The following is a 14505-nucleotide window of genomic DNA, read 5'->3' as shown; positions in this document are numbered from 1 at the left end:
CCGCTGTATTCAAACGCTGAAATGATCGCCAGTGTGAAACGTGCCGCTGACGTTTCGGTCTACCGAGTTTCAGCCGAAACAAACCTATACAACTAAACGACCGTACCCGTGACTGTAGCCCTAAAGACGGCCCCTCTTCAACCGAAGGAAAAAAACAGACAAAGGTGTTGATTATTTAATTAAATTGGTTTTAAAAAGTAATAAGGTTTTATTCACAGTATTATAAAGCCGTACATAAGATACTTTGTAGAAAAGTGTGCAGCCTCTGTGAAAGGTACATTTCAGTATGAAAAACATTCTTTTTAAAAATACGCTGACAACAGTGCTAAAGAAAAGACGTTCTTCCACAGAACGTGACTGTCGTCGCGTGAGCCAGATTACGGCATTTGTTTTACGGACTGAACAGATGCAAGCAAAACATGGCATAACTGATAAATAAATATTCTTAAAAAGATATTTCAGATTGGCACATTCTCTCAATCCAATGGGGGACTGAGATAATGGTAGCATTTACATCCTGCATTCCTGAATTGCTCACATAACCCGATATTAAAACAGTGTAGTTGATTCTGACATTTATGCTGCCATCTGGTTTCCATTCAAGTTCACCCACAGTTTGATTTGGACCGGAAGATAGGGATCGATATCAGCCTGGCCATCTAACATGTGCTACATGAGTGGCCATGAGATGTGATGTCATCAGGTCACATGATCTCCATAGCCTGTGCTGACAGTCCTCTTAGGTGTGAATAGTAAACAACAGTAATAAATGTTAGTAATAGTTTGTTTTACTTTTTTAAAGCATAACGTTTACTAACATTTTCCTGTTTTGAGCTACTTTGACAGATTCAGTAGATTCTTCCTCTGAGTATAAACAGGTTTCACTGCTACGAGAATGCATTGTAATTAATAAATCAGTAATTAGGCAAATTTAACCAGCACAGGCTGAATGTGAAGCAATCGGAATTATTTCCATATGATTTTCCAGACTGCATCCGCCTTCCCTGGCCCCGAAGGATCTGCAATCGCGTCACATCTGCCCCGTCACACAGGAAATGGATGCAATGGCTTCAGAGTCCCTGCTGTTTACGAGACTCCCCAGCCTGCAGCTGCCCCGCAGATAAACCAGACTGGGGCGGCGTCAAATGGTCCGTCAGCTTTTGCTGCCTAAAGACAGGATTTTCTCTTTGTACTTCCTGGTGGATCAGTCAGTATGAGCTCAATATGTCATCCCTGGGGCTTAATAGAAGGAATACTGGTTTTCCACGGCTCTGGTCCTCTGCCCGCCGTCATTCTCATGGTATTCCTCTGGGGAGGCGCTATAGGGCTCCAGAAGCCTCTCTGAGCTGCTGCTCCGGCTGCGCAGCCCTGACATTCTGCCCGACTCATGCCTGGTGTAGGTGGGTGGGGCTCCAGGGGAGGCGGGCCTGTTGGCAGGCGAGTACCCAGGGGATTGGTGTGTGGGCTGCAGAGACTCACTCTGGCACCCAAAATCCCTGGGCAGAGCAGGGTGCTGGGCCACACCCATGTCTGCAGACAGACGGTCTGAATTAGTGGATGTGAAGGGGGTGGGGAACGTGCAGCCCCTCTGCTGGCAGGATTCAGCATTGCAGGCTAATTTACACTCAACTGTCAGTAGCTGGATTGTTAGGGAAGGCAGCCAATGGGACCGGGTGCAAGACCCACCACTTTGACCATATGATACGTAACAAGTAACAATATGCTTAGAGTGTCTGTGTGTAAAATAAGCTCATATTTCTGCCTGTGAGACAAGCTATTTATCTGGATAGTAAGTGTATATTTGCTCAGGAAAAAATACACAATTTAACATTAGAATATATGCAAATTAACAGTAACACGATAAAATAATTTCTCTAGAAAGTTACTGGACGGCTAGATGAACACCTCTGCTCAGGGGCACCCCAGTCGTTCCATGGCAGCTCATTTAATTAATTAGCTTGATCAGTTAACCAAATGCCGTATCGATTAGCCAAACACAGTATGCTTGTAGTAAAGACAACGAATACACTACTGGTGTACGGGATGGTTGCTACAAATACTGGGTGGCTTTAGGAGAGGAGGAAATTGCTAAGCTAGCACATTTTACAGACATAAATCATAATTTCACAAGATCATTTAAACATGATTTTCTTTGACTACTAACCATTTTTGCACAGTACTGCATGCGACTATTATGTACGTAACTAGCCATGAAGTGCATTTAATGTATCGCTGTCCCAGCGACAGGGAATGCGATGGTGTGAGAGTCAAAGCGGGGAGCCTGATAAATAAGGAGTCAGTGTCACTTTGCAGTGTAGTATGAGGATGTGCACGGGACCCCAGGGATCAGTGACCCAGAGACTGCATGAGGGAAAGGATGTAGCAGAGAGGGAAGTATGTTTTGTGGGCGGGGCTTCTTCTAGAAGACAAGAGAGGCCTTTTTCACACGAATGCAAACACAGAGCCCTTGTCCTGCTAACTGATCCCCCCATGTACACACACTCAGTGGCAGTCAGGGGTGACAGGATTTGCATGCTGGAGAATGTCAGTCTGAACTCAGAGACACACACATAAACACACACAGACACACTGACACACACACACACAGCAGAGCAGAGCATGACTACATAAACATAACCTTACATACCATATGTATGGTGCGTATGTTTTTATGTTTATACCGGGGAGGAGAGTGGACGCCCCCTCTGTGAGTGCTGGTTTGGGGGGGGGGGGGGGCACAGAGGGCTCACTGTGTGCTAGAGCACCAGAGCTGAAGGTCTGAGTTGGTCAGTATGCAAAACACGGTGTGCCAATGCAAGCCAGCAGCTTTGCCAGCAATGGAGATCATTCATCCAGTGGACATGTGGGACTGTGTGGGGGGGGGGGAGCACACTACTAGGTGTATTGCCTTTCTGTGTCTATCCCTCCCCGTGACAGAATTCATCAGTGTGGTGATATCCTGCCATGACACATGCTGTGTAACTCTGCACGTGACTTTTCATCTGCTGCATCACATGACGTTTGCTTTCCCCTCAAAGTGTGTGAGCGGCGGCCGCACTTGCCCGGGGGGGGGCGTGGGACTTGGACGTAGCAGCGCAGCGTGATGTCGGCCGTCCCCCCCGACTCCAAGGGGATGGGGTGGGTGTGGAAGTGACGGAGCATGTCACAGATCGTCTGGAACCAGAGGTGGTGCACGTGGCACTGGCCACTGTCGTTCACCGAGAGCCGGAGATGCTGGGGGGGGGGGTCACAGAGACCGGGGTTATGGGTGGGAACCGCAGCACAGCTGCATTCAGCATTGTAGCGTTACGCAACAACCAAAACGGTATGAAAGGCTGAAAACAAAATGCAAATTATGCAGGATCCCGTCGATCAAATGATCCAGGACCAGACAGACAGTGTCAGATCCCAGATTGTGGACATGGTGTATCGGATTCCGGAACGTGGATACAGTGTGTTGGATCTCAGTATGTGGACACAGCAAACTTTTCACCAACATTATGAGTAGTCTTGTGTAGTCTCTTTGCTGTATACCCTTAATGAGGGTGTGTTTTGGGGCTATTTCTGTGGATTTTCCTGATAACAGTCTTGAATTCCCTGATAGAATCCCTCACTCCACCCACCTTGGCCTTGCCCTGGAAGTTGAAGGTCAGGACGTATTCCCCTGGACGGGTCTCGCTCTGGCGGATCACGAACAGCCCGTGGCTTCGTGCCCCGCCCACCAGGATGAGCTGAGCTGCTCGCATCCGCGTCAGAGTACCATGGAACCATGGGTAGCCGGCCAGGCTGGTGTCTGCCTTCACTGCCCCCTCGCTGTGTCCCCCTAGGGTGGGATCAAAAGTTAAAGCATCAAAACACGCCTTTTTTCCCATTTCGGACATGTTGCCTGCAGCTCCAGATTCTACCTGCAGGGGGGGTGGGCGTTTGACACTCCAGTGACTCCAGAAAGCACTCCAGGGGTACATGGGGGTGATACTGTGTGAAGCGGATACGGGGGGCGCTGTAGAGGTCAGCTGCCGTGGAGCAAGGACCCTCGGGGGCTCGGTGTACCTCTGAACACAGGAAGAACCATCAAAACAATCAAAACCGGATCTACAGCCTGATACAATGCATAGAAAAACCATTGAGAAATGATGATCTTAATCTGTGATTTCCGTAGCCTCATAGTTATCACATTGAAAAGTCCTTGACTTGAAAGCCAGCAGAAACAAAGTTGCATTTACAGCGTCTCACTACACAGATGTAGAGTGTATGGTTGTGTATGTGACAAATAAAACTCAAAATCGATCTGCGTACGTGTGAGCATTCCAGCCCTACTTTATGAGACAACGCTGCGATGCTAAATGCAGCTGTATTGCGGTTCCCATCCATAACCCCAGTGTCTGTGACCCCCCCCCCCCAGCATCTCAGGCTACCACATGCTCCGTCACTTCCACAACCACGCCATTCCCGTTGGCATCCAGAACACGCCCATGTGTAAACGGAATTAGCCTCTGGCTTATCGAGTCTACCACTTAAATGTCTTCACCAGCAGATGGCGAGGAAGGTGTCCTATAGGATCACCTGCAATGGTGTGTGTGCGTGTTGGGGGAGATCTTACCTTCTGACAGAAGCTCACAGCTGCAGGAGGCGGGCAGTGGGGAGTCCCTGAGCGGCTGGCCGTGGGGGTGTGAGGTCAGCTCAATATCATCACCACTGTCCCTTTGACACATACGGCATTAGGAACCAAGACGGGTCTCCCCAAGCCCCCCTGCTAAACAGACAGGTACCCGTTTCCCTGCTTACCCCGGCTCCATGCAGTCCTGAAGGTCCGCCACCCAGGAGTTCTTCTGAAGGGAGTCGATGGTCTCCAGGATATACTCAGTACCATTTTCCACCTACCACAGGAAGATCACACTGCTAGTTAGCTCCAGATTCCTAAGCAGCTGTTCCTGTTGAGTCTTGGACCAGTAACAGATGTTCCACTGTTTCATGTTCTCACTCCTGCTGGATGCTCCTGACGTCAATATGGCTATTTCTGTCCATACTAAAAACCTACCTGTACAATATAAGGACTCCAACAGTGTGATATGGGAAAAACAAGGCACTCCATCAGCTATATGACAAGCCTAAATAACCAGTCTCAACTTGTCCCAACCGGTCGGATCCAGACGTGGATTCCTGGCCTCTGGTCTATGTGTATTTTGCATTGAACCACATCAGGGGTCATGTTTGTGATAAAACAGGGTAATGTGCAGAGCGCACCTTCAGGACGAAAGTGTTGTCCTTGTCGGGCATCTCTAGGGGCATGGTAGTCCTGACCTCCATGACAGATGACAAGGGGATGCTGACTTTGGGCTTGGAGGACTGAGAAAGAAACACACAAGGTTAACAGATATCTTTCACATGACACTCTGATACTCAAATCTGTTTTTTACTATAAAATACTAAGCATTTTGACAACTGTTAACTTCAGGTACTGTGTGTGAGTTTCAAAAAATGCTCAGAAAACACTTTATACAGGTGTGTAACTGAGTTTAGCATTAGCTTGCATTGTAGCAGTGTCTCTGAAGTTCACCATGGTGCAGTTCCAGGACCCATGCTACCTTGGGCGGCACATAGAACTCCAGGATGAAGCGCTCGCCCTCGGACCGTGGAAACGCCCTCCTCAGCAGCAGTCGGCACTTCTGCCAATGGGAGGCGTAAGTGGCGTCGTCAGCCACCATGTAGCGCAGCGCCCCCTCTCTCTGGACCTCCGGCGGCTCTGTCCGTTGCCCGTGCAGTCCCCGAGGAAGGCGCAGCCCCTGGCCATCCTCGTTGGCGCTGTGGCCGCAGCCGGGTTCTGGTGAGGCTCGCCGCTGCCAGATGTCCCGCACACTGTCCACCACACACAGGCTTATTTTGCGCAGGGAGAGGCCCTTCCCGACGGGGTCTCCGGCCGACACGTCCTCCGAGCTGCGTGACTGGCCCAGTGCCCACGCCTTGGGCACAAATGGCTTGGCCCTGGTGTTAGGTTTTCCCAGCCCGCCATCCATGCTGTCCAGGGACTCGTTGGATGTGTCTGCATCCTTACGCTGCTGGCATAGCTTGTGGGCACGGGGTGGTGGGCAGCTGTGGAGACTGGCGAAGGGCACCATGCCATACCTGGGGGCACCGAGCGAACCAGGGCTGCGGCTCAGCGCGGTCGAAAAGCAGTCGAGGAAATGGCGGGCAAAGTGGTGGGAGAAGGTGGCTTGGGCGCCGGGATAGTCATAGCAGGGATTCTCGCTCAAAAAGCGCCGGAACTTTCTGGCGAAGTCGGAGGCTGTGGCACGGGCATGGAGCTCGCAGAACTCCTTCCAGTCAGGCAGCGGGCATGAGGGCAGGTCTAGGTCGCTGGGGGGAGTGTCCCCATTCATCACTGCTCCATTCCACTACTAGAGGGAGCTTGCTGTCAGGGGAAAGGGCAGGCCAGTGTGACACACAAACAAATAATAAATAATAATAAATAAAATCAAATAAACCAGCTGCCCTGTGGCTGTTTTTTATAACCTGGTACAATACGGCATTTTCTATCCCAATCTCATTCCAAACCTTCGACAAGCCGCATTGTGTCTGGGAAAATCCCTCTTTGTGACCCACGGTGCGAGAAACATTGCCTCTATTATAGCTTTCAAATGCTCCACCATGAATGCAGCTGTGTTCGGGTGGGCCGGCCCGAGCCTAGCCCCACCCGGTACAAACACGGAGGCCAGAGAGCGTTGATCGTGTCGGTTACGGTCTGGCCTACAAGGGCTGGATGCCGCTACAGACCCCGGGAGAGTCAGCAAGCAGGGCCAGCTGGCTGGGGGCCGGGGCCAAATAGACGGGGCCGACCAGGCCGGAGAGGCTCAGGAGCACAACACTCAGCCAATCACAGGTGTCAGTCCAGCACGGGTGCTGCCGCTCATCCAGCACCGGTCAGCCAACCAGGGCGCGGGTCGGCAGGGAGGGAGACACCTGTGATCCCTGCGCTGCCCCTAGTAACTCATGACTACAGAAAGACGCTGATTTGACGTGTCCGTCCTACGCGCCAGGCTTCCGAGAATTTTCCACTGCCACGCAGACTCCCCGTAAACCTGGAGCGACCTGCTCTGCCCGGAGCCGCGAGGCCGCCAGCTCGGCCTGTGGCATATGGCCACCCTGGTGGGCCGAAGCGAAAACACTAAAAGATTCATGAGAAAACAGGAGAAACCATAGTGCACGCAGGCAGGCAGTCACATGGATGTTGTGAAACTGACCTCGGATAAACAATTAAAGATCACGGTCTATAGTCTTCCATCCATCCATCCATCTATCTCTTATAACCACTGATAACTATGGAGCGTATCTCAGGAAGCACAGGGTACGAGGCAGAGGACACCCTGGGCAGGATGCCAGGTCTCAGGGGACATGTACACTCTAATTAGAATTTTAAAATCTCTTGAAGGTGCCCGTTTTGCTCAGGCTGACCAGCACAAACAAGTCAGCCGTTCCCCATGTTTGACCAAGGATGGATCGTCACCCCCCCAGATCACGACGATTTGGAAAACGAGGGTGCACCCATCTGGCTTACGATAGAACGACATCCTGGGATTTCTAGTTCTGCTTTAAACCTCCTTTAACAAGATATAACTGGGTGAGGAGGGGAATATTAGCTAATACATCCATTGATATCATAATTAAACGTATGGAGGGTCCATAACAGATAGGAGACAAAATCTGTGCATAGCTCCGTTTCCAGCTCTCTATGTGTGGCTGGGATCTTGGGCACAGCGTCAAAGGTTGCTCAGGGGACCCCTGGGGGGAGGTGAAATGGTGGGGTGGGGGTGGTTACCCTGCATTGCTGCGTGTACGGAGAACCTGTCCACGTTGGGGAAGCCGTCTGCTGCGTCCGCGGTCACTCTCCACGCCTCGCTGGCTGTCTCCCTCCCCAGCAAAATACTCCTAATTCAGCCGCCAGCTTCCTGCAGACGTCCTATGGCCACGGGGCCCGGCAAGCGATGGCGAGTTACCGAGAGCGACCATCGATTAGTGTGTGGAAAACGGGGCAGTGCGAATGAACGGCAGACAGACAAACCAAAGATGGGTAACGCAAGGCTGTCCCTCCAAACCCTGCTCCGGTCAAGAAATGGCCCTAGTAGTTACATGTTAGCATGCGTTGATGGCGGTTTGCAGAACACAGGAATCCCCACATGACCAAGCTACTATTTAAATAAAGAAATTAAGTCTTCTACATTCTGTGGGTTCAGCAAAAAAACAGGCAAACGTTTCTCAACAAGGCTCAGAATCCACAAAAAAAAAGAGGAAGCGAGTCTTCACAAATCTCCATTACTGGAAATGAATCGACAAGGTCCCGGAATTCCAGAGAGAACTCTGGGGGCGTGCTGCTTCCATTCCCAGCCCTCGCCGACTTCCACAGGCTCCATCCGAGTCAAACAGACGTTGCCGGTGCTGTCTATCACACCTGGGGATTTCCTTCTAAATTAAACTATCCGTCTCCCCAAGATTTCTGGCTGGCCTTCACCCCAACCCTACGCAGCACTGGCCCGGACTCACCACAGTCTGGAATCTTCTGTACTTGGTTTGCTGTGAGACCCGCAGTTGTCAGAATCTGAAAGCATTAGTACGACCGTCACCCCCTCTCTCAGCACACAGATGGGCCAGGAGAACCGGCGTGCAGAGATTGCGGCATCAGGGTCTGGGTTTCCACAGCACTGCGCTGGCCATGTTCTGCTCAGAACGAAACCAACACGCCTGTTTTGGGGGAAAGTGATGTGCCCTTTAATGAAAAGTCTATCCAGATCACTATTAAACAAAAAAATACTCTTATGAAGTGTTTCAGTGTTGCTGCTGTGCCCTGAGGTTTAATCCTGACTTCAGCTCCTAACAGGTCAGCCTAAAAGGCAAACACATCCCTGTGAAGAGGGCTGTCGCACGGTGGCGGGGGGTCAAACTGGACCGGGAGCTTGCAATGGCAGCCGAATGGGGGATTCTCACTGCATTCACACGCTAGGCGAGGGATGCCCTACTGGACCCAGCACATGGCTCACGGTAAAGGAGGCTTCCTGGGCTCATTATTCCCGGAAAGCTACCGTTCCGACTGGGAAGAGTCGGGCGGCCGGTTGTCACAGCTGAGGCTCCCGTGTCCTTGCCGGAGTTGGGGGGTCAAATAATTGCTCTTTTAGGCCAGCTGCTAAAACAATCAAGCCTGTGTAAACCAACTCCGGCCAGGCGGAGAAGTGCGGGGGGACAATGAGCTGAGGGGGGTCCTTGCCACGGCCCCCGGACGCACTGGGCCCTCAGCCGCACTCAATCCCTCCCTTTGAGACCACAGGCAGGAAGAGGAAAACATTTTCATTAGCTGCCTGGTGCTGGCTGCCTGTGCTGTTCCCAGTGAAATGACACTTTGTACAACAGAGGGAGCCCCAGGCCATGGAAATGGCCACAGGGGGGCGCCAGGTGGGGGAGTCACTCACTTTCGGGGCTCGTGTCTATGTTAACGAGGCAGCTTCACTTTTTAAGCAGTTCGTGTAACAGCACAACTCACTGAAGCACGCTGGCGGTGAACTGGAGGGCAAGTCTGAAATTATATGGGGGCTGAGTGGGTCGAACATTAGTGAAGCACAAAACAAAAGATGGGTGGATAGAGGGCAGCCCAACTGTGCACTCCCCCCCCTCCAAAGCAGAGACACTTTTCTGAGGTGTACAGGCTGTATGTGGTCGCAGGAAACCAAAATGGCTGAGGTCATTTGACTCGCTTGGGCAGACGGGCTAACGCATGCCCACGCACGCCCACACAGAGACGCTCCGCTTCCCCGTGAGCAGAAAGACAGACCCACAAGTACATTAGCACATTATATTATATATTGAGGGGCACTTTTTGGGACTAATAATGACTGCAATAAAACTCTCCAATGTATGTATTCAAGAGAAACAAAGTACATGAAAAGAATATGTCCACCCAGACAGTATCAGAACCTGATAGTATTAGGATCACTTATACTTCAATATGGACCGATGGGTGAATGTAAAATAAAAGGAGCAAGTGTCCGCTGTTGGACTCCCCATAAGTTTAATAATATGAAGATAATACACACATAGACAGACAAGTGCGGAAAACAGCCGGTTTCACTGGGGACCGCGGCGAGATGAAAGAGCGCCGAAACTGGCACCCGGCTGATCTGGCCAGACGACCCGGTCCGATCCATTCCAACGCATCGCAGTCTCTCATCCAACCAACTGCCTTGTGCATATGGCAGCTGAAGCAGAGGATATATAGACATGGCTCAGGAGTATCCAGCCACTTCTCGTGTCCGGCAGAGAGGTAAGGGATGTTCTACAGCAGGACGCCGTGCACCTCTGAGGATGCCGTACAGCTTCTGCTGCTTTGGGTCTCCGGAGACGCACAGCATCCCGCTTCCCTCGGGCGTCCCACTAGCAAATCTCCGCTGGGATAACTTGTGACTTCCACCCACGTTTAACCTCATGTGCACGTTTTAAACAGATCTGTACGGAATGCATTCGGACTGGGACCATTATTTGTTATGTTACTTCTAGCGGTGTAACTTTAAAAGGAGCAACACGAGAAGTAGGTTCGAGGTTTGTATTAGCCCTTGGAAAAAACATCCGGTTTTAGTTTCCAAATTGCATATTGCGGAATAGAAGCTCTTTTTACCTTAAGCAGAAAAGCAACAAACACGAAGAATCACCTCGGGAGAAAAAATCTAAATTTGTAAGGTATTGAATGAGGCATCGTTTTAATGTATGGGCGACTGTTCCGTTTGCGAAGTGAAGCGCTGAAACTCGTATACTGTTACCGCACGTATCGGGTTTTGCCAGATAAAAACGAAATCTCTCTTGTTTATCGCGATTAAGGGTATTTCAGGTCAAGGTGGAGTTGGGTGGTGTATAAGGCGCTGTACCCCACCAGCGTCTCCCCACCACTAAACAAGTGAACCCGTGTCACTTCTTTGAAGTAGCACACAAACACTCATGCATGGCCAGCATATCACTCTCCAATGAGCACGATTCGGCACCAGAGCGCGTTGGTGAGTAACAAGACCCCACACCCCCACAAAAACTCTATGGACGCGTCTGAAAACTCCTGTATGTCGTTAACATTTACTGATAAATGAAATACAACGAATTTTGACTGGGACGAACGCAGTACCTTACGGGAGAAACCAAGGGCCGTACTTACCTTATAAACTGTCCCTCATTGCATGGAGTTTTCCTTAAATATGGGAAGTTCGACTGCTTATTTTCATACCGATTTTACACCTTGACGTATGTGGGGTTGGAAATTCTTGGATGTCGAGCCACTACATCTTTCCCATGCTTCCGTCCTGCGTACACTGATCCGTGGGCTTTGGAGGAACATTCACTTACACACACACACACGCTCATGATTTTTTTTTTTTTTTTGGGGGGGGGGGGGGGGGGGGGGTCTGTCACTGTCATCTGTTTAGTGCACATTGGCGCTTAAAGGAGACGCGCAGCATTTTTCCAGTCACCAGCCATGCGCGCGTCTGAAAGCTTCCCAACCTAAACACTGCGATATAAAATGGTGGTGCAAAACGGGGCATCTTTCTGCCTTTGGGTGGTGAGAGTTTAGCATAATCGTGTACTGATCTCCCCCAAAGATTTTATACTAGGCTTTGCGTTTGTGTCGCTTCACAAACCTCGAAGCTCCTTCTGCGCACCAGATCCGTCCGCAGAGGAAGCGGCATTTCCCACGGAAATGCTGCAATTACTGACGCACGACTTCTCCTCCTTTAAATCGTTAAATATTCAAAAAGTCCCAATCTAAGTCGCGTGCTGCTCTTAACCACGGGCTGCGTCTAATTTCTAAAACTTTGCGGTGATCATACAACGCCTGAAACTAAGTGGGCTCCCGAAGCTGCTGTTTCTCATGCTTCACTACAACTGTGAAGTAGGGCTGCGACGTCAGTTCGGACTCGATGTAAGCCTTTAGTGCAGTCAATATTAAACATTGCTATGGTGTGGAGGGTTTTGTGGCAATCTTCGATAAATAAATATAAATGTTTATTAAAATCATAATAATTGAAATGATCATTTAAATTATTTTTTATAAATAGGTCTTTTAAATGATCATTTAAATTATAAAGTATCATTTAAAATCCGGTTGATAAAAATGTGTAGTTATCCTAAAGTTTGAAGAGTTTATTTAAGATTTTGGGAAGTTTGGAAGCTTGTGTAATACACATTTCCAGTCTTAGGTTAGGATAGGGACAATAACTGAACTGTTATCCTAAAGTTAGGAGCTTCTTTATGATTCTGGGAAGTTAGGATGTACAGTATAAACAGCCCTAGGACGGATCAGATTAAACGCGGTTATAAATGAGGATCCAATCGACTAGGCGAGATCGATCTGGTGTGACATACTTTGCAATGTAACCAATCAGATGTTACATGTTGCTTAGAGCCCGCCCACTGAGTTTGGTGGGTGACTTTGACAGATGATTTAAATCAGGGTTCTTCAACTCTGGACCTCGATTCCAAATCCAGGCCGTGTTTTCAGTTCTCCCAGGTTGTTGTTTAATAATTACTGATTCTGATTGGTCAGAGGCTTCTCACCTGACTGACAGGTAAAGGAAGGCTGCAAAACCGGCAGTGCTCGGACTTCGAGGACCGTGAGTTGAATAACCCTGATTTAAATGGTTGTTGGTATGATTAAATGGTGATTTAAACAATCATTTAAATGACAATTTAAACGATAATTTAATTATTTAAATTACATATTTATTTATTGAATATTGTAACAAAACACCCTCCATATTGCAGTAAACACAGGCTAATTCATTCTGGGCTCCAGTTGTGGAATAAGACAATGAAAAATAATGTTCGGAATTAACCTCCACCTTTGGTGTCATGCAGCTTTAAAGGGGATTGAAGTATATAGCATAAGAGTGAGTTTGATATTGGGAGGGGGACACACCTTAATAATTTATATACAAAGGTCTTTTTATTTGGGGAATGAATTAAGCCAAATTAACTTTTGGGGGGTCTACATTGTGCAGCCTTTGAGACTCTAGAGCACATATTAGGTATCAATAAATACTTCTGAGAAGAGAAATAAATAAAGCCATGCGAGAGAGACGAGCGGAAGCCAGGGGTCTGGCTTTGGGCCACAGAATATCACTCTATTCATCTCATCAAACTTTATCTGCCAGCAGGAGAAAGAACCCCCCGCCCCCTGCATGGTGTTAAACGATTCTCACCATTTGCAGAATGGCTTTTCTAATTGCAAATGAAGTGCACTTGTTTGAATCTAAATCAGAAATCCTGGACGAGATCTTCAGCAGACAGAAAGAGCACGCTTCTTAATCCTGTTACGTTTGTGTACCCATGACGTCCATTAACCATCGCATTGGTGGATCCACGTGACAGGAACTGTCCCACTCTTACTGCGCCAGTCTCCCTGCCTCCCTCTCCATCCGCTCTGGGACAGGCGATGTCCGGTGTGTTAAAGGCACTGGCTATTCAGACACAGAGCAATATTTTCTTCAGTTGAAAAATCATCATTCTACGGAAGGTCGGTGGTTCAATGGTCCGTTGTTACTCTCAGCACAGCATAGTGGCGGGGGTCTATTGTAATCACAAGGCATGCTATGGAGTTTGGAATGTCCCGTGTGTCAACGAAGCAGCTTAGCATTCGCATGTTGGACAGATTTGGAGAGATCTGGGGACCGCTTTGGCCTGCCGCAAAACTGTAAAACATGTGTCCGACAGTCTATCTAACTAACCACAGATATTTTTCCAGATGTTCCCTGGATGTCTGTATCAGCAAGAGAAAAGTCTTCCTTGCAGAAAGACCCTGATATTTTCTACAGGATGTTTTTTAAGTAATGTTAACATTTTTATAAACCGTGTCCACACTGATGCATTTTATGCGGAAACAAGATCATTATTTTTATTTATTAAATCTAGATACTATGTAGAAAATGTTACTGATACTTTTTCTTATCCCATTCATTCATAAGTTGCCTTACATATTTTGTTGCGATTTCCATTCATCGCACAAACATGCAGCATTGTTTCCAGAAGTACATAGAAAACTGAGCGCATTGATATAAACGGCATCCACCACCACCACCCCAACACACACACGTACACACTGCGCATGTGGGCAGAAGCTGCGGCGTGCAAACAGCACGAAGGTAAAGCCATGTAGGAGGGGGCTGTTATTGTGCAATGGTGAAGCTCGAGCTCTTTTAACGTGAAAAATACCTCAGTATAATTATTGCTGCTCACTGGTAAATTATGCCTTCAGACGTATAAAGACCTTCTAAACCACAAAGGTTACGTGCTGTTCCACGGGTGACATTTTGGTGAATAGCGTTAATACGAGTAACATTGTAATGAGCAAACAAAAAGGAAAATGTCTGATCTTATGTAGAGACTTTCGTGCAAGCAGTAGAGAGAGCGCACTTCAGTCTTTAACTTATACACACAAAATTTCTATGTCTTCTGTCAGTTATAATCAGATGATTCAATGCCACCATC

The 14505-nt window shown here is 48.7% G+C and overlaps 1 protein-coding gene across 3 annotated transcripts; it reads right to left on the bottom strand.

The window, feature by feature from the left end:
• Window positions 1-161: 161 nt before the first annotated feature.
• Window positions 162-11380, bottom strand: LOC111841470 (SH2B adapter protein 2-like). 3 transcript variants are annotated; one of them, XM_023807217.2, is made up of 10 exons: window positions 11180-11380; window positions 8536-8733; window positions 5586-6409; window positions 5245-5346; window positions 4786-4877; window positions 4601-4701; window positions 3906-4052; window positions 3624-3823; window positions 3063-3234; window positions 162-1530 (listed from the first exon to the last, which is right to left on the bottom strand). In XM_023807217.2, exons 3-10 carry the CDS (start codon window positions 6375-6377, stop codon window positions 1241-1243), a joined length of 1896 nt encoding a protein of 631 aa, XP_023662985.1. In that variant the 5' UTR covers window positions 6378-6409; window positions 8536-8733; window positions 11180-11380; the 3' UTR covers window positions 162-1240. The 3 variants fall into 3 exon arrangements, with proteins under 3 accessions (XP_023662985.1, XP_023662984.1, XP_023662986.1); XM_023807216.2 differs by lacking the exon at window positions 8536-8733; XM_023807218.2 differs by lacking the exon at window positions 8536-8733 and having other exon boundaries at window positions 4601-4695.
• Between the last annotated feature and the right edge of the window lie 3125 nt (window positions 11381-14505).

The sequence above is a fragment of the Paramormyrops kingsleyae genome, chromosome 17, assembly GCF_048594095.1.
Source record: "Paramormyrops kingsleyae isolate MSU_618 chromosome 17, PKINGS_0.4, whole genome shotgun sequence".
Taxonomy (NCBI): Eukaryota; Metazoa; Chordata; class Actinopteri; order Osteoglossiformes; family Mormyridae; genus Paramormyrops; species Paramormyrops kingsleyae.
This window is presented reverse-complemented; position numbering and strand designations above follow the sequence as displayed.

Bases quoted from the DNA above. Each gene is read 5' to 3' on its own strand.
- LOC111841470 (XM_023807217.2), bottom strand. From the start codon at position 6,377: ATGAATGGGGACACTCCCCCCAGCGACCTAGACCTGCCCTCATGCCCG. The intron at 4,702-4,785 runs GTAAGCAGGGAA...TATGTGTCAAAG, and splicing joins CAGGACTGCATGGAGCCGGG to GGACAGTGGTGATGATATTG. The intron at 1,531-3,062 runs GCAAGTGCGGCC...GTCTGTCTGCAG, and splicing joins AGTCCCACGCCCCCCCCCGG to ACATGGGTGTGGCCCAGCAC.